Source organism: Lasioglossum baleicum, chromosome 5 (genome assembly GCF_051020765.1).
Source record: "Lasioglossum baleicum chromosome 5, iyLasBale1, whole genome shotgun sequence".
Classification (NCBI taxonomy): Eukaryota; Metazoa; Arthropoda; class Insecta; order Hymenoptera; family Halictidae; genus Lasioglossum; species Lasioglossum baleicum.
The window spans coordinates 8,561,849-8,586,101 of record NC_134933.1 but is presented as its reverse complement, the minus strand read 5'-3'; the positions used below and the strand labels follow the sequence as shown (position 1 = coordinate 8,586,101).

Here is a 24,253-nt window from a genome sequence, read left to right as displayed (position 1 = left end):
TAAATTTAGCTTCTAAATAGAGCTGTCCATAATCATCCCACAATTTCTCAATTTCTTTTTTTCAACATTTATTCGAACAGTATATGTGCGTATATTTAATTTTGCATTCAAATATTATCGTATAAAATAGCTACATCAAAAGAAACAATAAAATCAAGCTGGAATTATGGGTGGGAGTGTATATCATTAATTTCCGGAAAATCCGTACTCGTACTTTATTTGTAAATAGAATTTGATGGAAATGAATGTTTTCGGGTTAGGTAGGCTTTCTTTGCAGGTTGAGGTTCTCGATCGGGGCCGATATTGGCGCGAAATCGTTCGTTTGCTCGGATATTTAAATTTTCAAAATGGCGCGGCCGATTGATTGTTACGGTTAGAGAAGCAGGCCTGTGGGTAGACACCGTGGAATCGCGATGCGTATATATCGCGAAAATATCGAAGTATCGACGGATCAGCGAGAAGAGCGCTGCTCCCCTCCCGTGAGCTTTTAGAGAAAACTGTGCGTATTGCTGTCAGTGGTCGACGAACGAAGTGTTCAGTCGACAGAGAGAAAACATCCTGAGAATAGGGTGATCACGGTGCCGCTCCGTATGACAGACGGGGCTGTCATATCCTGCAAGAACGTACCTTCGTCCCCGAAACCTTCGAAGACATTAGCGCAACAATGGCGATGGGCAAAGGGTTTCGCGTCTACGAAAAGCTAAAGCCGCCTAGTCCTCATTCCCTCATACTGGAGCAACGAAATCGAAAAGAGACTGTTCTATTCGAGGCGCAAGCCGTAGCCGTTCTCTGTAAGTACTTTGATGTTTATTAACAATAACTGTTTCATCGATATCCTTGGATCCTGGTTGTTTCGTGCAGCTTTCGCTCGAAATCCTCGAACCGGTACCTGTCAAATTTTCCGTACGTTCAACTTTTTTTCACGGAACATTGTCTCACCCGGATCGACGAAAATTTTTGTTTTCTTTGCTATTGTTGCTGAAACATTTATATTCGATATTACAGCCGCCGAAGAGACAGAATCCTTGAAAGGCAAATACACGAAATTATTAGACGCTTATGGATGCTTAGGTGTATTGCAATTAAACGCAGGAGAGAATACGCTGTTGTACCTTGTTCTCGTCACCGGATGCTTTTCGGTTGGTAAAATAGGCGAGTCCGAAGTGTTCAGAATTACGCAGACACATTTCGTGCCATTGCATTACACTCAAGGTAACGAGGATCGGGTATCCGAAGTTAGGAAGGTTCTGAACTCCGGTACATTCTACTTTTCTTGGTCCGCTGGCCACCAAGATTCTCTTGATATTACTCTTAGCGCGCAGAGGAGATGCAAGGCTACCACGACTGATAACAGATTCTTTTGGTTTGTATTCTGTATATAGTAGTTCTTGGAATTGAATTCGATGTTGTAACATTGGTCTGTCGATGCCAAACAGGAATCGAATGTTACACATACATTTGTTGAGGTATGGAGTGGACACCAGTCATTGGCTGCTTAAAGCGATGTGTGGCAGTGTAGAGATTCGAACTGTATACGTCGGCCACAGGCAAGCTCGGGCTGTTCTAATGTCTAGATTAAGCTGCGAACGTGCAGGCACCAGGTACGCTTCTACGGTCGTAGTAGTCCTGTTTTAATCAGTCAAAACCGATAAAACAGTTGATTTTTATACATGATATTTCTTATCAATAGATTGCGGATGTTTACAGACAAATTTTAAGAAAGTGGCCTGAAATAAAATCCTATTCTTAATAATAAAAAACAAATAAAAATCTTACTAAATTCTATCGAATTTGATATTCTATCATCTTTTGTAAATTTTCATAAGCCATAAATGCATAAAGGTCCGCAGTCTAGTTATCAATCTACTCTTTGTGGGAGTACGAAAATCGACAGAGTATATCATTACAATTTTTTATCTAGATTCAACGTCAGAGGCACCAACGACGACGGGCATGTGGCAAACTTTGTAGAAACAGAGCAAGTCATATATTTAGATAATGAAATCACTTCGTACGTTCAAACCAGAGGTTCTGTTCCCATGTTCTGGGAACAACCTGGCATTCAAGTTGGCTCTCATAAAGTCAAGATTTCTCGCGGTTTCGAGGCGTCTGGGCCGGCATTCGATAGGCATTTGAACATGATCAAACAGAGGTATGGCCAGCAGGTGGTCGTCAATCTCCTCGGATCTAGTCTGATCGGTAACAAAGAAGGAGAAGCGATGTTGAGTCAGCTATTCCAGAATCATCATGGCATGTCGGAGCACAGCGATGTGCCGCACATTTTATTCGATTATCATCAAGAATGCAGAGGCGGAAACATGAAGAACCTCTCGAAATTGAAAGCGAAAGTAGAGAAATATTTAGAATCTTTCTCGTTGTTCTATGCCGTGAACCATACCGTTATGTACGAACAGACCGGAACTATTCGAACGAATTGCCTCGACTGTTTAGATAGAACAAATTGTGTACAAACGTTTTTCGCGTTGGAAATACTGGGCAAGCAACTTGGTCTATTGAAGCTGCTGGAGAAGCAGCAGATGGTCTCCAGGTTCGAGGAAGTATTTAGACAAATGTGGATCAACAACGGTAACGAAGTGAGCAAGATATACGCTGGTACCGGGGCTATTCAAGGAAGCTCGAAATTAATGGACGGCGCAAGATCTGCGGCGAGAACGATACAGAACAATTTGTTGGATTTTAGCAAGCAAGAAGCTATCGATATATTATTATTGGGATCAACGTTGAACACAGAATTAGCTGATAGAGCACGGTTACTTCTGCCCTCGAATATGCTTCACGCACCACCAAGCGTTCTGAGAGAGATGTGTAAGAGATATAACGAGTATGTCACTCCGATGAATCTTAGAGTAAGCGTTAGTACTTACAACGTTAACGGTGGAAAGCACTTTCGAAGTATAGTACACAAAGATATCTCTCTTTCCGACTGGTTGCTAGACGCGCCCCGTAAATCGACATGTGAGTATAGCTGATTTTGAAGTGTTTCGCTAAGTGGATACTCTTAAAAATCGCATAACTTGTTTAAAATTGGCCCAAAGAACTCGAATTTTTTTAAGATGCTAGACCGACTAGTTTGCTAGAGAGTGAAAAAAATATTCAAGTCCTTTAAACCAATTTGAACAAAGTTATGGAATTTTTAAGAGTGTCAACTTAATATTGTCTCCGACTGTATTTAACTTTAATCAGAATGAATTTTCGCTATACCTGTGCCGTTCGTTGTAGCTCTAGTATCGGTCGAATACGACAATGTTCCTGTAGATATATTCGCAATAGGATTCGAAGAGATTGTTGACTTAAATGCTAGTAATATAATGGCTGCTAGTACTGACAATGCGAAAGCCTGGGCAGAGGAGCTACAGAAAGTACTTTCTCGAGACACCGAGTACGTGTTGATCACGTATCAGCAGCTGGTCGGCGTTTGCCTCTATTTATTCATACGGCCTGTGCACGCGCCCTACATAAGGGACGTCGCCGTCGATTGCGTGAAAACTGGATTCGGCGGCGCTACAGGCAATAAAGGAGCAGCGGCTATCAGATGTGTATTATATTCGACGTCTTTCTGCTTTGTTTGCGCGCACTTTGCTGCTGGACAGTCTCAAGTTAACGAGCGTAACGCAGACTACGCGGAGATCACAAGAAAAATCACGTTCCCCATGGGAAGAACATTAAATACTCACGACTACGTGTTTTGGTGCGGCGATTTTAATTACAGAGTCGACATGGACAAAGACGAGATGAAGGAGATGATCAAGCGAAACGAGTTCGATCAAATATTGCAGTTCGATCAATTGAAGGTAAAGGAAAATGTTTAAACATTATGAATGAAGAACGGTGGGAAGGAGTATACTGAAAAATTACTTTGTATGCGAAACACAGGTGCAGCAAGCGCAGGGAAACGTTTTCAAGAATTTCTTAGAAGGTCCTATCAATTTCGCACCAACGTACAAGTATGATCTCTTCTCGGACGATTACGATACCAGCGAGAAGTGTCGACAGCCCGCGTGGACCGACAGAGTCCTATGGAAACGTAGGAAACAAGTACCTGACATTGGTTGGTATTAAAGTTAATTTTAAAGTGCAACTATCTCGTTTTATTCAGTATACGTACTCGATATATGAATATATCATTTTAGATTCGCCTACAGATTGGAATCCTGGAAAATTGCTCCATTACGGTAGAGTAGAATTGAAGCAAAGCGACCACCGACCAGTTATAGCAATCATCGATATAGACATCCATTGTGTGGAGCCCGAAAAACGGGAGAAAGTATTCAAAGAAGTGATAGAGGACTTGGGTCCACCCGATGGCACTATAGTCGTGAAAGCGGTGGAGGAGTCCGACGACATGGATAGCGTGTTCGACGAGAACTTTATGATGGCTTTGCTGCAGGATTTCTCGCATATCGGCGAGGTGATTCTGGTCAGATTCGTCGGGGAAACGATCTGGGTGACATTCAGGGACGGTCAGTGCGCGTTGGCTGCAGCCAAGAAAGGCATGACTCAAGTGTGCGGCCAGACTTTGAAGTTGTCTCTGAAGTCACCGAATTGGGTGCAAGTAATAGAGAAGGAGATAGAGCTGTGCAGCAACACTACCATCGCGCAGTTCACCCCGACTTCTCCGGTGAGGAGTCCTATACATAGATTGGAACAGTTGGAGATTACAGATCGAGGTTCGCCAAGCAGAGGCAGTCCGAACGGATCAGTTCCACCGCCTAGACCAGCTCCACCGGGTAGACCGTCTCAGCCACCGAAGAGCCCGTTGCAAGACCGGAAGCAGGGACCACGCGCTGGCGTGTTTAGCGTGCTACCTAATCAATTCCCGACACAACTGTCTAGGGAAAGATCAGGGTCTGATCAAAGCGAAAGGCTATCACCGGAATCAGCGATTTACGAAGAGATACTGGACGGATCTCCTAGTTATCCCATACCAAACCGTCCGCCACCGCCATTACCTCGTACAGACACTGCGCAAGAACCATCCAGTAGACCACCTAACTCAAAACCTCCTCCCCTGCCACAGAGACAAGCTCCTCCTCCACCTCAACATCCACCACCCAGTTTACCAACATCGAACAATCCACCGCCCATACCGGCGAGGACATCGGGAGGACCACCTATTCCAGCTAGAAACCCGCACTAAATAATTCTATACGTTGTCCCATTCCGATGCGAATTATCAAGGATCCATTAAGGATCATTGTGTAGCTAATTATTTATGAATATCGATATAGAACCCCTAAAATAGACCGCTTCCGAGTTAAACCGTTGTACAGCTGTGTGTAACTTATCGCAAACCTCGAGTCTATTCTGTGATTAGCCGAAGTTCTGTTTTTCCATGCACCCTGGGAATCTATACTTTCCCCTCGCGCGCTTTCCTACACAGAGTTGGGCAATATTTCTGTGGTTTTTCAGGAAAAACGCCAAATGTCACAATTTCAAAGAATTTGAATTATGCATTAGTTGAGCTTCACAGTATACGATTTACGTATTCACCAGAAAAAAAGTCATGAAAATAAATTTGAAAGGCTCAAAAAAAATAATGCAATTTAACCGATGTGATCGAAACTCGAAAGTGAAAGTAGGTGACGTGCGGCGTTCTTCCCGACAACCACAGATTTAATGAGGCGACTAAAGATTCGAACGATGAATTACAGTTAAAATTTTAATTAAACTGATGTTGAATCGCGGTTAATTAAAATAGATGATTTATAGTCGCCGACTGAATGAATCGATTTGAATCGAATTGAATATTTTAATTGATTACTGCCCAGCTTTGCTTATACATCAACACACGACGCGTATAACCGAGAGTTTGTTAAATACCTCAAAGATTTCGTTATGTAATAAATATAATAGCGAATATGCAGAATTAGCGACGCGCATGTAGTGTTCAAAGGCTTCTTAATAGTCGTTGAGATTTGATAAGATCAAATAATTATGTTAACGAATTCTATGATGTTGAATCTGTCACATGAATATAACTGAAAGAAATTTATAGTGGTGAAATGTTAGAGAGAATCATCGTTGTTGTGCCCCACGATTGAAGCGAATGAGCCAGGATATATATACAATTATATTTATCGTGATGAATTAATTTATTCGTGCGAACGTCAACGCTTGTATGATTACGTATGTTTCTTGTTGCATCCTTTACTATATTTTTCTAACAGACAAAGAGAAAAATTTATAATCAACATGTTGATTCACGAGAATCAAAGAAATCGCGTGACTTATGTTTGTAAATTGATTCTAACGAATAAGGAAAATAAATAGACAGACTCAGATAACAGTATTCTTATAAAATACTTTCCGTAATAAGTATTGTATTGTATGTATAAAATATATACAATCGTTGACCAATCAATGTTCTCTTGTGTTGATAGAGTAATAGCGAATATAAGAAATTGTTATCATAGCATAAAGAACATTAATCAATAAACTTCCAACTTGAAAAGCACTGTCGAGAGAAGAATAAAACATTGCTATATATTTATTTTGTAGTTTCATGTATTGTATTATTGTACATATACATATAAAGGTCGATACAAGATAGAAGTAAAAATGAGATTCTATGTTTACACAACGAAAAAAAAGCATTCTTAATTACTTTGCAGGAATCAGAATAATAAGTACTTGATATGCACGCGGCGTTATTCGTGGAATATTCCTATTCCGCAAAAAATCAGAGAGACAACAAATTTTACAAATAGATTCCTTTAGTAGGCACACAAGCTATTTGATTCGAAAAGAAATCGGCGAAAATACATTTTTTTAAAATCGGACGATGTTTGTAATGGAATTCTGTATAAAATTCGAGAAAGAAATGTAAATAACGATGGCTTCGGTAAAAAATGTCTTGTAAAATTGATGCACGGTCTTCAAATACACTAGAACAAATTGCATACGGCCATTTTATTGCTCTTCTCCATTACTCACTAAACTACGGAGATTTCTTTTTTATATAGGAATATAAAAAAACATGTGATCTTGCTAAAGTTTTTTTTTTATTTGCCTCAGTGATATAAGTCTTTTGTATGGAAGCTAGAGCAATAATGACAGCCTTCCTAGTATTATCTAATAATACGTACGAAAAGACTTTACAAAAAGAAAAAGGATTGTTATCAAATTTCACTTGCATAAATATTTTCTGTAAACACAGAGAGAAAGAGAGAGAGAGAGGAAGAGCTGTGCCCGTTGTCAGAGTATAAACATTCACGAGAAAATTGAATGGCTTCGACCACAATCATGGAAATACATTTCCATTTTCATTATAGAGAGTCTTTTCAGCGAATAAATTATATACAAAAAGATATCACTAAATTAACAGCTAACTAGGTTCTGGTTAATATACTAAATACAATTAGCAGAAACCAAATATCCTTTCATTTGTAAGTAGTATCTGCTATTGTCCACGAAAATGCGATATAACGATTTTGCGACTTTTTTTTCGATCCCCGCGTAACAACAAAAGTCGTATGAAAAATCCAATCATCGAAAAGCGAATTTTCAATATATAAAATGATATGAACTTTTGGTGTAGAAAAAAATATTGAGACAAACACAGGATCCGGTAAATCAAGTATAATACTAGAGAAAAATGTTGGAAATTTCGATAAGATGCCAAAATGACACGTTGGTATGCACAGAACGTTTCTGATCCTAAAAATTCTTGTTCAGTCTCACGTATATCCTTTGTGATCTCGCGTAGGTCTCGAAACTTCGAACATGTATCTTTCGGATTTAATACAGTTTCCAATGAACGTTTAACTTAGCAAACCGCAATTGCTTAAGTTATTTTTTATTATAACGTCGGTCACAGCATCGAACACAAATTGAATATTGGACGTATCGGTAGCGCAAGTGAAGTGCGTGTAGATCTGTTTCTGATCTTTCCTTTTATTCAGATTCTCGAACTTCATTTGAATATAGGAAGCGCACTCTTCGTACGTGTTCGTGCCTTTATACTCCGGGAAGCAAATGGTCAAGGGACTCCTCGTGATCTTCTCCTCGAAAAGATCCTTTTTGTTTAAGAACAAAATGATCGACGTTTCAACGAACCATTTACTATTGCAAATAGAATCGAACAATTTCATTGATTCTATCATTCTATTCATTTCTTCATCTTCCGCGAGTACCAAATCGTATCCGCTGAGCGCGACGCAAAAAATAATGGCAGTGACACCCTCGAAACAATGTATCCATTTTTTTCTTTCTGATCGTTGACCACCAACATCGAACATTCTGCCAATAAAAAAAAAATAGAAGAGATCTTAGTAACGATATACGATCAGTATTCGATAAGTAAATACAACATATCCAAAACTTACTTAAAATGTAAACCCTTGAAAGAAAAGTGTGTTTCTACTATTCCAGTGGTTTTGACACGCGTCCTGAGAACATCTTGCTGCGTTGGAATGTAATTGGGTTGAGCTATGCGATCTAAAGCATTAAGATAATACGCTGCCGAGTCGTTGATCTTGTATTCCCTACTGCGAGTGTAACAAAGCTGTACCCCAGGGTCCTGCCATAATCGTTTCATTAATAGCACTAGTTCCCCGGTTAGCTCACCCTCTTCTGCTGCAGAGGCTAGGGTGAAAAATTGCCGTGCTATGTCCTACAACATAATTAGATTTTGCTAATACCAATATGTATAGAACAATATTACATGGAACCTACTATCTTAGAAGTATGATACATACCGCTTTACCAGGGTCCACAAAATCAATTCTAAGTTGTCCCATGGCTCTAATTATCGCCATTAGACTTTGTATCGTGTTACTGTACACTACAGGTTTATATTGTTCGCATTCCTCTTTATTATATCCAGTCTCGTGAATGATTTTCATTTGCTTCACTACAGTGGACTTTCCAGATTCTCCCGCTCCTTGAAATAAACAAAAAAAGAAAAACGAAAACATAAAATATATATCTAATGTTTATTTTAAACTCTTGGTTATAACTAGACAGTGGATTCTATACATTTATGCAAAAATGAGTAGGTGTAATTGAAAACAGTGGAAACATTATATTATATTATTTTCAGCCTATTAAACATATTAAGAAAGTAAATAAACTTCTACTTCGCTCCAGTTTGTTGCTGTCTAGTTATAACATCTTTGACATGTAATTTGTAAAAAGGCCTATAGTTAGCACTGACATTGGGATGAGAGACAATAACATGAAATTACAACAATTTGTATAGATCGATGGATTTAAAGAAGAGAAGGATGTCCCTGATGATGTCTTTGCGTATATTTTATCATATTTTGAGTATTCTGTTCGAATACAAGTAATTGTGACTTGATCTTTTCTAGAAATTTGGGAATCTCTTAGGGTTTCAAAAATGGTATTCCAAATAATTGTATTCCAATGAAAAATAGGGTATCAAAACTTCTGCTATTTCAAAAGTTTACGATGGCTTTTTCAACGGAGGATTTTGCGTCCAGAAGACTGATTTTACAGTTGTCATTCCAGAATGATAGGCCAACATGTCCAAGGATCCGTGTAAAGCTAATATATTTATTTTAGTTTTGAATTTCTGTTATGATTTCTTGGATACATTATGTAGTAGTACGCTGTGTCGGTTTACCAATGGCATCAACAGCGGATTTAGGATTGGTGAAGATGGAAAATCTGTTTTTGCTTGAATTTTGGATATATACTACAGAGGAGGTAGTAGTTTTAGAGCCTTCTGTATGTAATCCTGAGAAAAGTGAATAAGCGAAATACGAAATCGTGAAGACAAAAATTTCGGAATATTGTTACATTATATCAGAGTTGTCAAAATGATTAAAGGGAGAGATACGATCGACCTATAAAATAGTTATTTTGCGTAAAGATCCACCATTCGAACATCACAGCAATAATAATCACGTATCAAGACCGATGGCGATCAGGTGGGGATCGAAGGAAACCCGCCGCGTTATCGGCATGAATCACGCGGCACGGTGATTCAAGTTTTCGGGAAAATCGCCCGCGCTCCGTTTCCGCGATTGCGCAAATACAATAATTGATTACGTAGCAGTGAAGCGCGAGAGAAAGGGAGAGGGCCGATTTCAAATAAAAATGGAACAAGAGCGTTTGAATGGAAACATCTTTTTGATCGGTGTCCGTTTGGTGCAACGTGACCTGCCGAGTTACGGCGAAGCTGAAAAAAAGGCGTCGCGAGGAAAGTTTGGCCGATTTTCAACGGGCATTGGGCTTCGTTTCACGGTCGTTCGGGAAACGGTTGAACCCCGTTGCCCCATAATATAAACTTTCTTTTCGTGTAAATTCTAAAATGAGGAAATTAACAATGTATTTATATTTTTAGTGACAGTGATCGCTATTTCACGATTTGAATTTTTGGAAGTTTGGAGGAATTTTCGGAAAGACACAATCATCTAAATGGATTGTATAAATATGTTTCGGAGAAATCGGGTAGCAGAAAAATCTATACGGGTTAATATTTCCAATATCTGCACATTTTGTATTAATATAGTCATAAGGAAGGTTTTGCCCAGCTAGCACCTCCAATCGCAGCACTGTGCGTCGTGCGGATGCGATGAAAATTGTGGTGCATAACCTTTATGTAGCCCCCCAACCAAAATGATTATTTAAAACCTTTTGTATTTAACATGTTTGCACAAGTTCTCATTTTAAGACTATAAATTAATATATTAGGAAAGCATGGACATTCAGAGACATTTTGTAATATTTGTAGAAGAACATTAACAAGTTATCGGAAGAAATGCAGTAAATGGGTATCCGGTTGGCTACATAAGGGTTAAGGGGGTAGACTTGTTTCCAGGATTGCAATTGTTTTCATTTCTTAATAATGCAAAGATGGGGCTTGTCAAAAACGCTAGATAAAAGATTAATCTAGGCCGCGATCGTCATCAAAAGTCTGCCGAATAATGCAAATTACGCCTAGTAAACGTAAAAATAGCACTTTTGAGAGCGATTGCGGCCTCGATTGATCTTTTATCTAGCGTTTTTGACTACCGAAAAGCTCGATCTTTGCATTACCGAGAAACGAGAAGGCGCATGCTACCGAATAATGGAAATTACGCCTAGTAAACGTAAAAATAGTACTTTTGAGGACGATCGCGGCCTCAATTGATCTTTTATCTAGCGCTTTCGACTACTGAAAAGCCCCATCTTTGCGTTATCGAGAAATTAGTCTACCCCCGGTAAGGGAGGCATGAAAACACCGGAGGAAAGAAACTATGTAGATTACCGAGCAAGAGAAGCTTGACCTCGCTGGAGGCTCGTTCGCCATCGGCTCTCAGATCCTTGTCGATCTTCTTCGATCTCTCCGCGGCTTCTTTCTCGCCGGTGGTGCTCACCGCGCAGCCCATCCTCGCCGATGGTCCTCTCTCTCTGTCCACTAGAGGAGAAAGAACGGGGCACCATGCACGGCGTCTCTCTGTTCACGAAACCCTCGGAACACACCACGGTTGCTTTTGCTCGACCACGGTCCTAGTTCCTCGTCTAATGACACTTGTTGCACGGACGTGTGGGAACCGCCCGCACGCGGTTGCCCTCGCATACACGCACCGAATCGGACACGCACTGACACGCACCCGCGCACACTGGCACGCAGACGTTCCCCTTTGCACTCCCGCGTATTATCCAGTATTATCTAGCGATACGTGTATGCATATGTACGTATACGACCGGAATGTATAGATACATATATTTCCCTCAAGATTTCGTTCGACGAGAAAACGGAGAACGATGACAATGGCCCGAAACTTGTGCTCCGCGCACACACAATCAACCCCGAGAACGATAATATCTATGACCGGCACCGATTCTTCGCCTTGCTCCACCTTGCTCTCTGTAAGTCCCTCAGCGAAGCAAATGTATCCGCTGGAAACACCGCAGGACACGGCCAGGATTCGTGGAGATCTTTCGATCGTGATCCATGCACCAATCCTGTCCCAATCTACACCGACGTCCCGACCAATCACGAGCGCCACCTCCGTCGGGCCCGCGCGATCCTTTTGGCGCCATCTGACGCAAGAATCGAGTTATTCGATGGTTCGATTGGTATACAGAGATCCCTCTCTGCGTTGCAGTTCGCTCGTGACCCAATATTTGGGCCTGCGGGCCGCGGGCCCTTAGACCGTATAAACTGATATAAACTTGTAGACACGGCACAGATAATTCTATGGTTGCAAGGACGTCGCATGTCACAATTTCAAGAAATTTGAGTTTACGCATTAATTTAGCTTTATACTATAGGAATCACTTATTTTTTATTTCCAGATATCGGGCGCGAACTTTTGCAATTATCTAATATTTATTCGTACGATCCTGCGTTATAAACGATGACGGAGGGACGCGTGATAGACGTAGGATCGCCAGTACTCGGACCCTGATCCAATTTCATTCAATTGTCGGGTCTGTCGGGTTGGTCTATTTATAAGCTCCATTCGTAACAACCTCATTGGTTTCAGAACTTTCCAAAATTCAGTCGTAATTAGTTGACAATATGGCTGTCTCCGCGACGACGCCTCCCGTTTCGGGAATAATTACGCTGAACGGCGAAAAAGAAAGAACAGAAGAAAGGACTGCATAGGGTGCCGACGGACAAACTTCGAGCGCGAAACCCACCAAACCTGTAATAGTACTTGATTTCTATTCAATAGGGACCTCGAGGGTCCGTGCCGGAAACTGCATATAGTACCTGTTAAGTACAAGGGCTCGCATAATCTGCGCTCGCTCGATGTTTTGTTGAATATTTCCCGATTTGTTAATACTTAGCACTCGAGTGTCGCCACTCGGAGAGTCACCGCTAAAAATTGCTGTACCATTGGTCAAAATATTGTTTACATTATTAAATATGTTGGTGTCTAATCAATTATCAATAGACAACGGATTTTATGCATTTATGACAAAAATGAGTAGTTGTAATTTAAAATAGTATACACTTCAGAAGAATTTAAGAATACTATCTTATATTATTTTCAACCCACTAAACATATTACGAAAGAAAATAAATTTCCATTTCACTCCAGTTTGTTGCAATTCAGGTAGAAAATTTTTATTTTGCATAAAGACCCGCTGTCTAATTATCAAACACTTAAGCATTGTACGAGGTATTATATCAATGATATTATGTTTCGGCTTCGACCGACGGTCGGAATGCCTGAGTGCCGGGATCGCCCAGACTTGGACGCGCGAGGAAAGGCGAAGTTCGCGGAACAGAGGTTGAATAAAACTCTCGGAGAACTACGTGATTGTGATCAATTACGCAAGTTGCTTTATTGATATGATGCGTTAGAATTTGAGCGCGCACGGCCCTGAATCGCGCAAGTGCCAGGAAAGCGAGAGTGAGAAATGAATTTAAAGCGAATGTTATAGCTCTGAGCGCGAAGAAAAGAATGAAAGTCCGCTTCGCCGAGGGGGTCCCCAAATAGGCGCAAATTCGGCGAACGCGGTGTTACGCGATTGGCAGATCGATCGCGAGTTGATTGTTTCTGGATTCAAATGGAGGTAGTTTACGGGTCGCGACAGCGAGCCTGTGTATGTTCTTCGCGCGTCTCGAAATATGTAGAAAAACCCAATGGGTCTCAATCGACCGGTAAACTCCTTGATTTGAATCCCGAATAGATATAATGGAATGGAATTATTCTGGGTCAGCAGAAATGTTTAATTTTCGAGTTAACATAGCTCCGAGTGCAAAGGGTTAACATTTTAGCAACCGGGAGCTTATTAATAATATCGTTAAGCATGATTGGAAACTTGCAGCATCAAGAACACTATGAAACGCAACGGGATCAGCGCGAGAACACCTTGAGATTCCTTATATCGCGCGCGCAGAACATCGAAGCCTGATGAACCAAAACATGACAAAAAAATTCATACCCGAAGCTCTCCGATTCCACAGACAAACCCGATCCCATCCGATTAGAATATAATAGTAATCGTTGTTTGTACACTTCATCGACGTCCTAACGCCCTTAACCGTCGTTTCGAATCAGTCGAATCGGTGAGTCTCTTCGGGACGGATGTCTTATCGGTGCCCGAGCAGGATCATGAGATTCTTAACAGTTCTCGTGAGTTGAAAAAAACCCCTATAGATTATAGAAAACATTATATCTTCGCGAAATTTTCGTGGCTTCAGCTTCTTCTCGGTTGCATCGGTCTTAACGTTCCAGTGCACGGATCAGTGAACTACAATTTCGATGAAAAGTTGAGGCAGTCGAAAATCGAGATTGCGAAGCTCCATTTTCAAGAAACAGCGCCAGGTAAATGCGAAAAGAATCGATAAACAAGCTTAAAAGCGATCTGTACGACGAATAAACTTCGTTATCGAAGATCAGAAGAAAATATATGATTTTCTGGTGTGGCTTTACAGTTCCAAAGAAACTGTACAACGTGAAATGGGATCGTCTGTGGGAAGAGAGCCTCGGCAATCAGCGGCTCTTTGTGGCGAACGCCTTGGACAAAATCCTCTACGTCGAAGGGAACCGCGTCGCTACGTTCTCCGTAGATTCGCCTCCTTCCAAGCAAACCTTAATGGCGGAACTTCCGGCCTCGTGGCGCGGCAATGGTGCCATGAGATTCGTTAGAGTATGCGAAATAAATATCGAGTTGGCTAAATCAGACTGTTTAGTGGAACAAGTCTGGTGAAACTCTCAAGATTCGCTTAACACTAACCGCACCACGACCGGTCAAGTGACCGATTTCACATTTATTTTTTAATTATTGAAATTATAAAGATACTTCCATCAAAAATTGTGAAAAATCTAAACAGGTTGTGTTTTGTCATTTTTATAAAACGATGTGTATCCGACACATTTTGTAGCCGGTACGGTTAGTGTTAAATGGTCCTTTAAATGTTGTTAACAGTTCTGTTCGGTAGCGAAGAAGATTAGCGACTCTTCTACTGAAAGTATGTAGTTTTTACTTGGTTTCCCTTTGTTTCTGCAAGAGTCACCGGGTTTGCTCCACCGACAAAAGCGCGTGGACGCCTGGAATAGAAGGGCCAATTAGTTTGTAGTTTGCACGAAGCGACTAAGTTGTTCGCGTTGCAGTCTTCCAGGCGTTCCTCAACATTTCATCAGCGTCCCGGCTAGTCTGGTTGAGCGGTTGATGACTCGTCGATGGTTACCACGCTCACAATAGGGTACCGTTCACACCCGGAAGCATCGCGCAGCCCAAACAATACACGATTCCCATTGTCTTCTATTCGTACGGTTCTCGAATCCCGGTTCACCCGAATGAGGATGGTGCATTAACATTGATCTCCCGCGTCACAATCGAATCGATGTTCACAGAGCATCGTGTGGAAATCCGTGCTCTATCTGCTGATTTGTTACGAAACCGGCTCGTGCAGTTTGTACGCGAGAGCGGAAGGCCTGCAATTTAAACACTGGCAGACCATTCAACACAAGAGTCACCCCATGGACGCCAGTTTCTTCGTCAGACAGAACCGACTCTATCTCGTGGTGGCCGAGAATTCGGGCCAGTACACTGTTCCGTCTCTGTAAGCTCTTCCCATTGAACTTAACCGAAGCCTGTTGACGGGGTATTCTGGTTTTTCATTTTCAAAAAGTCGGCATTTCTTTTCCGCATTTTCTTTAAGGGGGTAGACTCGTTTTTCCAGGATTGGAAGGTTGCGGGTTCTCGATAATTAGGGGTGTGCGAGATCCCGGTCGGGACGGGAATTTCTCGCGGGATCGGGACGGAATCCCAAGTCTTTCGGATTCCCGATAGTCTCAGAATTCCCGAAAATATCTGTGATTCCCGACATTTTGAAGTTTCTCCATACTTCCAATAATTACAAGAATCTGAAAGCCATTGTGTTCTCGAAGATTGCATATCTTATTAGTCGGGAATGTTTATGTTAGTAATATTGTAGAAAGTAATTGCGAATAACGATACTTTCGGGAATCCCAAGTATTATTCTATATTCCGTACATTGTCGGGACTCCCGAATCATCTCGGGACCCCGCACATACTCGGGAATCTCGGATATTTTCAGGAATCCCGGATATTTTACGGGAATCTCGCACATCTCTATCGATAATGCAAAGATGGGGCTTATCAGTAGTCAAAAGCGCTAGATAAAATCAATCTAGGCCATGATCGCCCTTGAAAGTCCTATTTTTACGTTTACGAGGCGTAATTTGCATTATTCGGAAGCATACAGCTGCGCATTTAGCTATTTTCAAATTACTAATTTGCAAATTACGCCTCGTAAACGTAACAATAGGAGTTTTTAGGGCGATAGCGGCCCAGATTGATCTCTTATCTAGCACTTTCGTCTACTGAAAACCCCCATCTTTGTGTTATCGAGAAATAAGAAGGTGCATCCCGCACCCTTGCAATCCTGGACACAATTTTACTCCCAAAGGATTTCTTTGAATTCACAATATTAATGTATTACAATACATATCAGTTAGATTAACTGTCCAAAGGAAATTTTGTGCCCCACGCTGCCCACGATACGTTCAATCACGAAACTCTTTGAATCGTCTAGAATGAATCACATAGAACTCCGAAAGCACGGCGAGGGGCACAAGATTTCCTAGTATCGGTGAAACTAGGCATATTAAATGAAACCATGTGAACCGTCGCGTCGTCCAGAATATATCATTGGAGAGGCACGTACATGGATAAGGTAGCGGAAGCGATGACCACCGCGGCTGTTTCCGTCACCACGTTCAAGCACAAACAGTCGACGATAATAGTGTTCGCGCAGAATGACCAGCACAACCCAAACATCGGTACCATGGTGTACGAGTTTAAAGAAGACAACGCGGATAGGATTCAATTCCTGTCGACCATCAATCCCGTCTCCGTTCATCATTACACCCATGACGGCTATAGTTTCATTCTTTTGCTGAACGGACGTGGACCCAGCAACCTGTTCTGGTGGGACGGTTCGTTTTTCTCTTTCACCGTTTATTTGTACACCATCGAAACGGGTAGGGAGACATTTCAGGATTGCTTCTTCCAGGACAGGAATTGCTGAATTGGCAGCAGCTCGATGAGATCGATGCGCCGAGTTTGGTCCGTGTAGTGACCGTCAACGATGATACTTTCTTCATCGCAGCTGACACCGTAAGCTTGGCGCAGCCGTTGCTGCTTGTCGAACCTACGATCGGAGAAATATATGGGACATTCATCAGAGTGCGGACCTTTATGAATTTATGGCTTCCGAAAATCTTCAAAAAATGCTAGAATTTAAAATTCGACAAATTTTAGTACAATTTTTATTTATTTCAGATGAGATTTTATTTAAATTTTAAAGAATTTATTTAAGATAAGATTTTATTTTAGTCCACTTTCTTAAAATTCGCCTACAAAAAATCCGCAGTCTGTTTATCATTTTGTTGTACGACATACGACAAGCACGTTCAAGTTTTCCGATCGCAGGACTCGACGAACGTCTGCTGAACGTTCCGCAGCTAGAAAACTGACTATAAAACGAATGTCGTTCGTTGTAGAATCGTCTGAGACTGTACAAGTTCGAAAACTCATCCGACTGCACGCTGTTGAGCTTGAGGAAGTTGTCCGATGTAGAAACGGTGATCGAAATGGAGGCTCGAACGGAGAAGACTAGAGTGATCATCGTGCTGGTCACCACGGACCAGTATGGCAATCCTTCCGTGAGATCCTGGGAGTTGGACATCAAGGAGATCCTTTCCGGTTCGATCCGACCTCTAGAAATCTCCGAAATCGGAGGAGATGGCAATCGATTAAAAATATTATTTCCAGGAGACTCGATCGTGGAGCCAGAAGATCTGTCGAAGCGTTTATTAGAGCTGGCGAAAATGCTGGAGCGAAGACAACCGCTTATACAGAAATTAGAGGCCTCGTGGCCGTCGTTATATCCGGCGAATGAGAATTTAAAAATTTCCGATCCCCTGATAATTCCAAATTTGATTTTAGAATCAGGAACCGTCGATAATATCAATGTTCATACCTCGGGGGACATCCTTACACCTCACCAGCTCAAGGAAGGCTTAAGAAAGCTAACTCTCCAGGTCAATAGCGCCCTGACAAAATCGAGGAACCTCTTAGCCGCAGCTAAGAATTCTTTAACCGGGAACATTGTCATCGAAGACGGTGATTCCATGGAGATATTGGAAATCGACAAACTCGAGGTCGACTATTTGAACGACGTTGACGTTAGATCGAAGAGTGTCGAGTCGAGTACAAGTTCCTTAGCTCCCTTGCATGGATCGAATATCAGTGTGCAGAACGTCGAAATCGAATCCCTCTGCGGGATTCCGTCCCAATGTGAGCTTGGTCTTTCTTATCGACGTGTTCAATTATTTTTCCAACGTGTACAAGAACTAATTATGACCGAATGTTTCAGACTGGGCACTAAGAAATGGTTCGTCCGGAGTCGATATAAATCTGGAGCCGAGCGAGATTGAATTTTCGAACGATACCGTACATTTACGATCGAACATTTCCTTGACAAACTTGAACGCGAGAATGTTAAACAATATCGACGTCGAACAGTTCCTCGACGAATTGTTTGTCGTCGGTAAAAATCAGAAAATCAGAGGTAATCCAAGTATTCCAAGCGTTGGAAGCTTTCAATGTTCATATTCAATTCTTCCAGGCAACCTAAAGTATAACAATGTGCTGCAAGTTTGCAATCTCACGGCGGAGAGGTTGAACAATCAGTCGGTCCAGAGTTATATGACCACAGGAACTAATCAGACGTTTGATCATTTCGAAGCGAAGTCGCTTCAGCTGGAACATTTGATCGCCGAGACGATCAATGGCGTTTCGGTCTCCGAGGCTGCGAGGATATCCCGTCCAAATGTCATCAAAGGTAACTCGTAAAGTGAAACTAAAATGAAATGAGGACGCATTAATGCACGTGAAATAATTAGACTGTGGATGTTCATGCACTTTTCAATGTCTGTAGGCAAACTCTAAGCAAGTGAAATCATGCGAAATCTTGTTTTCAGTGGTAGTAGTCTTTGCAGATCTAAAATAGATAAAAATCGTACTAAATTTTGTGGAATTTTATGTTCTAGCATTTTTTGAAAATTTATAGAAGCCATAAATGCATAAAGATCCGCAGTCTAGAAATAGTACACGTGTACCCGTGTTCAAAACCACGATTTCTAGAATCTACTTATACTGTTGACAGGACAAGTAAAAATCGGAAAGATACACGTGACAGAGGAGCTGATGATGGACGGTAAATACAAGCTACCGGAGAATCGGCAGCAAATATATTACAACATTACCATGCAGGGCGATTTGAGGATAAAAGCACTCGACATGGATAAGCACACTCAACTGCTACTAGATAACGAAGAGGTGCAGCTGGACGATGTCGACAGCTTCTGGACGAAATCCACCGATCAGATCATCACAAACGATGTGATTTTTGAGAATAAAGTAACGATCGATCGTCTGCTGGCGGATCGTTTGAACGGGTTCGCCGAAGATGAGTTCCTGTACACTACCGCGACCGCTATTCCGGAATCGTTCGGACATATTCGATTCGAAAACGTCGAGTTCGACGATCCTTTTTCCGTGAACGACATTCTGTTCAACGACGAGCCCGAAATGTTGACAATCCGGAACGAAGTGCGCGTGGAACAGCTTCGTGGAAACAATCTGCTTGTCGAGCGTTTCAACGGCCTCGGTGTGTTCGATATACTGAATAATCTACAGCCGGTTAATTTCTCAAAACGTATGAACTTCTCCACAATCCGAGCGAGACAGGTCAACGTAGATCACTTGCACTTCCAGTCCATCAACGGCCAAAATAGCGCCGAGTTTTTCGCAAACAAAGAGAACGATCCGAACAATCGGGTGACCAGTTTTCTAAAGACTCCGGTATTTCGCGCCAAGAATCTGACAGTCGAGAGGATCAATGACATCGACATGAAGAAACTCGAATCGCTACGGAATACTACCGATTCTAAGGACCTGGTGGTAGAAGGAGATCTGACGGTGACGGGCAACTTAAGGATCGACCTAATCGACGACCAATCGGTCGAGCTCTATCTGAGAAACTTGGCCAAAGAAGACATCGTGTGGGATCTAGAGGAAACCATCGACGAGCTGATCGTACAGAACGCGACGCTCGAAACCATGAATGGCCACAACGTGCATAATTTCTTCGAGGGTGTTCTGTCGAGATCGAAAGAGCAGATCGTGCCCGGCCAATTCAGTTTTAATCAAATGTCCGCTGGTAACGTCGTTACCAGGTTCATCAACGATCGAGATAGCATGAAATTACGCTGGATCGACGAGCCGCTGTTTCTTACCGGAAACATCACGTTCGACGAACTACACGTACACGATGTCACGACCAGGACTCTGAACGACCAGGACGTCCGCGAGGTATAGTTTCTCCTAGCGTATGTTCTTCTGCTGTCGTGTGATTTTGTTCTAGAAATATTAGATTGTCGCGTATGAAATGTCCAATTTCAAATCTTTTCAACAACCTTTCCCATCGTTTCAGCTGTACGAAAATTTATCGATCGTGTCGGCGACAAGAATCGGAATGTTATCAGTGGATGGAAACGTTACCTGGGGCACAGCTTCGCCGAGCTCGAGCTCGTTGACGTTCTTATTCGAAAACGCAGTGACCAAAACCACAGCTCAAACTATTCACGGCAAGGTGGTGTTCGACGAGGCGGTGTCGATATCGGCTGCAAAGTTAGAGCTGAAAGAAATCGACGAAATACGCGATATAGTAACCGACGCGGTAAAAGACCACGAGAATACTATCCAGATATCCGGACAGAAGATCTTCGCGAATAACTTAACGATCAACAGTCTATCGGTAGCCGGCGATGTGAAGATTCCGATCGTTAACAACGTCGATGTCGTCGAATTTAATAATTCCGTGGCCCGAAAATATCAGAACGAAACGATCACCGGTACCCTAACTTTCCTCGAGGAAGCAGCGATCAATGAACTATATGTGAACGACAGTATCCACGATGTACCTTTGGATGGACTGGTTTTAGCGACCGATACTCTACCTCCCAACGTGCACTTCAAACATCTTTTCGTAACGAACGATGTATATCTGAAGAATCTTGATGGCGTGGAGTTCGATGAGTTCTTGGAGAATCGAATAACTATCCACGGAGACCATGATATAGCTACTAATGTGACGTTCAATGGGATCGTAGGAGTAACAGGTTCGTTAGTTTCGTTAACACTATGTTTACGGAACAGCTGTTGATTTTTTTATACGAATAACAAGAATGTATATCTAACAAAATTGTTTGCCATTTCTTAACCCCTTGCCGTACCATTTTCGTTACAGTTGCAGTGACTAAAATACATTTATTTTAATGCTTAAACATAGATTACAAACGAATGAAATGTTATTTCATCTGAAAATATTTGTTAGACTTTGTTAAAATCTTCATGACGAGTCTAACTCGTTAAAATACGGCAAGGGGTTAATAATTTATAGCCATAGCAATGCATTTGTTGGGTAATTCCTCATGAATGCATCTCCTTAAAAATATTAAAACCCGTCATTGTAACAGGTCCCGTAAACCTAACGTTAAAACAATTCATTCAAAATTGGCATCTCTTCTTACAAATCCTGTTTGAACCGCCGTGTCGGTAGGTAATACAACGGTGGCGAGGATCAACGGAATAGATCCTTCCGATTTCGTCCTCGATGGACTGGCGGAGACACAGTTTATATCCGGTTCGAAGACCTTCGCGGAGAATGTTCGTGTGGACGGCAACATTCGAGCGCAGCTGATAAATGGGCTAAATCTATATTTGGAGTACTCGGACGGTATCCTGAACGACGAGAACGCGGAGATCGTTGGAGACTTGGTGAGATTAACACGTGATTTTCCTGTGGATCATGTATCGAGATCATATTAGAAAAATCCTCTGAACGGTCCCGTGGTTTCAGGTTTTCGAGACGGAAGTCAAAGTCCCGGAAGATGTAACCGTTTCAGGACTGGTGAACGGGATAAGTTTGAACACGATACTCGAGGAACTGAAAGAGGAGACACAGCATACGCTTGAAGCGTTAAAATATAACGAGACAGTGATAGAAGGCGGCATTGAACGGTCCTCGCGAATCTCTGAAAGGCTGCGGAACATCTTGTCGTACGTAGAGTTCGAGAAGAATTTGAAGATCGAGGTGCCCAATATTAAAGCGGTGGGCGTGGTTTATTACGAAAACATCACGAAGTTGAATATGTTTGGGGAGGAGGCTGGACCTCTTTGTGGCTTGCCGAGCAATTGCTCCTGTCCAACTGAGTACGTGGCTGAACTGAGGAAGGACGGTTGTCGAGTGTGGAGGACGAACAGCTCGACGATAGTACGAAACTTCCACGAGCTGCATAGCACCTTCGGTGTAAATATAGTAACAAACGCAGTCTCGAGTAGTCTCGAGTGTACGTCTACTAGTAGCGAGGATGAGTTCACGACGATTTCGTGGATGAAGCTAGGAATTATGGACACTGGCGATGTTGTGGATGATGTGATGGAATATCCCACCAAGATAAAGGGATTTGTCAAGGACGCAGCGGTCTTCATGGACCACAACAGTGCGTGGCAGGACTCAACTTATTATTTGTATCGAGAAATGAGAATGCGCATCCCGCACCCGCTTGCAATCCTGGAGAAACGAGTCTAATCCCTTAACCTTCGGATCAGTACATAGCTATTCTAATAGAAGCAATGGAAAGACTAGCGTGTCTAGGAAAGTTAATAAATAATGCTGAAAATTACCCTAAGGGTCGACGATTCTGTACTTGTTGAAAAGATCAGTTGTCCGAGGGTTAATCTGATCGAGTGGTTCTTCGAGGCTCAGTCCGGTTTAGCATCCCTTCGCGTGACCTCTTGACAGGTGTTGGGCTAGAAAGTAGCACTTCACCTTCACCTAGCCAAGACCACCTGCTTTCGCAAAGAACAGCTTACATCTCCGATTGCTTTCAGACGCAGTTCACGTAGTTCTGGCGATCTACTATGACACTTTGAACCAGTCCCATCAAACTGATTCCGTCGTCTACAAGATTAACCTCGACACCAACTTGCTATCACTGCACCAAAATCTTCCTACCGACGGTGCCTGGGATATTGAAGTTTTCAAAGCAAACCATCACGACGTGTACCTGCTCCTGGCTTGCTCCGGAATCTCTGAAACGTCTTTCTTGTCCAGACTGAACGGAACCACGTCTCAGGTAGAACAATGTCATGTAGAATGTCTAGTTGTCGCTAATACTATTAACAATGCGTTCTTTTAGTTCGAGACTTTGAGAACGTTCAATGGCAGATCGCGCAACGCGAAAAGCATCATTCAAGAGAAGGACCTATTCGTTTTGCTTGACGATTACGATACCAACGCGGTGAACGTGTTCCGCTACGAATCGAAGTTCGACAATTTTTATATTTATCAGAGTCTATTCCATGATTCAAGGATTGACGCAGTTTCGTGTTTCTATGCGGATGGTGAGCACCTACGTTATCTAAAACAGTTCATTACCACTAACCGTACCGGTTGCAAAATGTATCGGATATACATTGTATTATAAAAATGACAAGACTGAGCTTATTTAGATTTTTCACAATTTTGATAATAATACGTGATTAAATAAAGAAATTTATTGAATGATTTCTTATGGAAGCAACTTTATAATTTCAATAATAAAAAAATAAAAAATGTGAAACCGGTTTATAATAATATCGACAGTAACACACTGTACACAGTATAAAAATGCATTTTATTTCAGAGTTCGGTGTAAGCGACGCCTTCATCATCGTCGCGACAGAAAACGATCACTTTTATATCTACGAATACATGTACGCACAGGTACGTTCATCAGATTGTTTCACATAGAGTATTTCATTTGGATTCGATCTTATACATATAACGAAACGATCGGTTGCAGAAATTCCAAAGGAGAGTGCATCACCGAATAAATGATTTGCAAACGATGGTGCCGTTTTACTATGCTGGGAATCGTTATATTTTTACGGGCACAAGCATCAACAGCACAGTACTGAGGATCGTGGAGCAAGGACCCCGCTAACATTTTTATGATAGTCCTATTAATCGTTTATAGTCAATCGTAAACAGTATTTATTTATATTTTCTAAAAGATAATAATGCTCATGGCTCCTGTTAACTATTTCTTTTTAACAATAAACGAGCATTTATAACACAAAATAAGAATATTATTATTAGACAGCGGATTTTATGCATTTATGACAAAAATGAGTAGATACAATTTAAAACAGTAAAGACATTAGAGCAATTTAAAGATACGAT

At 41.7% G+C, this 24,253-nt stretch overlaps 3 protein-coding genes across 4 annotated transcripts; 2 read left to right on the top strand and 1 right to left on the bottom strand.

Moving 5' to 3' along the window:
• The first annotated feature begins 339 nt into the window (after positions 1-339).
• On the top strand, positions 340-6,920 carry Synj (synaptojanin). Its single transcript, XM_076424458.1, has 7 exons — positions 340-791; positions 1,006-1,363; positions 1,437-1,601; positions 1,922-2,976; positions 3,241-3,812; positions 3,895-4,069; positions 4,152-6,920. Exons 1-7 carry the CDS (start codon positions 665-667, stop codon positions 5,156-5,158), a joined length of 3,459 nt encoding a protein of 1,152 aa, XP_076280573.1. The 5' UTR covers positions 340-664; the 3' UTR covers positions 5,159-6,920.
• Positions 1,436-11,871, bottom strand: Galphai (G protein alpha i subunit). The gene is made up of 4 exons (XM_076424467.1): positions 11,237-11,871; positions 8,718-8,902; positions 8,346-8,632; positions 1,436-8,259 (listed from the first exon to the last, which is right to left on the bottom strand). The coding sequence occupies exons 1-4, from the start codon at positions 11,355-11,357 to the stop codon at positions 7,782-7,784; spliced, it is 1,071 nt and encodes a 356-aa protein (XP_076280582.1). The 5' UTR covers positions 11,358-11,871; the 3' UTR covers positions 1,436-7,781.
• Positions 11,872-13,173: 1,302 nt separating this feature from the next.
• On the top strand, positions 13,174-24,162 carry LOC143209145 (uncharacterized). Of its 2 annotated transcripts, XM_076424456.1 has the most exons (18): positions 13,174-14,063; positions 14,132-14,255; positions 14,366-14,580; positions 15,288-15,496; positions 16,600-16,895; positions 16,973-17,076; positions 17,463-17,664; positions 17,734-18,258; positions 18,338-18,532; positions 18,590-18,805; positions 19,130-20,337; positions 20,459-21,146; positions 21,587-21,804; positions 21,887-22,529; positions 22,921-23,165; positions 23,229-23,433; positions 23,715-23,794; positions 23,874-24,162. In XM_076424456.1, exons 1-18 carry the CDS (start codon positions 14,016-14,018, stop codon positions 24,012-24,014), a joined length of 5,562 nt encoding a protein of 1,853 aa, XP_076280571.1. In that variant the 5' UTR covers positions 13,174-14,015; the 3' UTR covers positions 24,015-24,162. The 2 variants fall into 2 exon arrangements, with proteins under 2 accessions (XP_076280571.1, XP_076280570.1); XM_076424455.1 differs by having other exon boundaries at positions 17,463-18,258.
• Positions 24,163-24,253: the final 91 nt, after the last annotated feature.

Excerpts from the sequence above, each read along its gene's own strand:
- Synj (XM_076424458.1), top strand. The coding sequence starts at position 665 with ATGGCGATGGGCAAAGGGTTTCGCGTCTACGAAAAGCTAAAGCCGCCT. Across the intron at positions 792-1,005 it reads GCAAGCCGTAGCCGTTCTCT|CCGCCGAAGAGACAGAATCC; the intron begins GTAAGTACTTTG and ends TCGATATTACAG. Across the intron at positions 1,602-1,921 it reads TGCGAACGTGCAGGCACCAG|ATTCAACGTCAGAGGCACCA; the intron begins GTACGCTTCTAC and ends TTTTTTATCTAG.
- Galphai (XM_076424467.1), bottom strand. The coding sequence starts at position 11,357 with ATGGGCTGCGCGGTGAGCACCACCGGCGAGAAAGAAGCCGCGGAGAGA. Across the intron at positions 8,903-11,236 it reads GGTCAAGCTTCTCTTGCTCG|GAGCGGGAGAATCTGGAAAG; the intron begins GTAATCTACATA and ends GTTTATTTCAAG. Across the intron at positions 8,260-8,345 it reads TTCAAGGGTTTACATTTTAA|AATGTTCGATGTTGGTGGTC; the intron begins GTAAGTTTTGGA and ends TTTTATTGGCAG.
- LOC143209145 (XM_076424455.1), top strand. The coding sequence starts at position 14,016 with ATGTCTTATCGGTGCCCGAGCAGGATCATGAGATTCTTAACAGTTCTC. Across the intron at positions 14,581-15,287 it reads GTGCCATGAGATTCGTTAGA|AGCATCGTGTGGAAATCCGT; the intron begins GTATGCGAAATA and ends CGATGTTCACAG. Across the intron at positions 16,896-16,972 it reads CAACCTGTTCTGGTGGGACG|GACAGGAATTGCTGAATTGG; the intron begins GTTCGTTTTTCT and ends TGCTTCTTCCAG.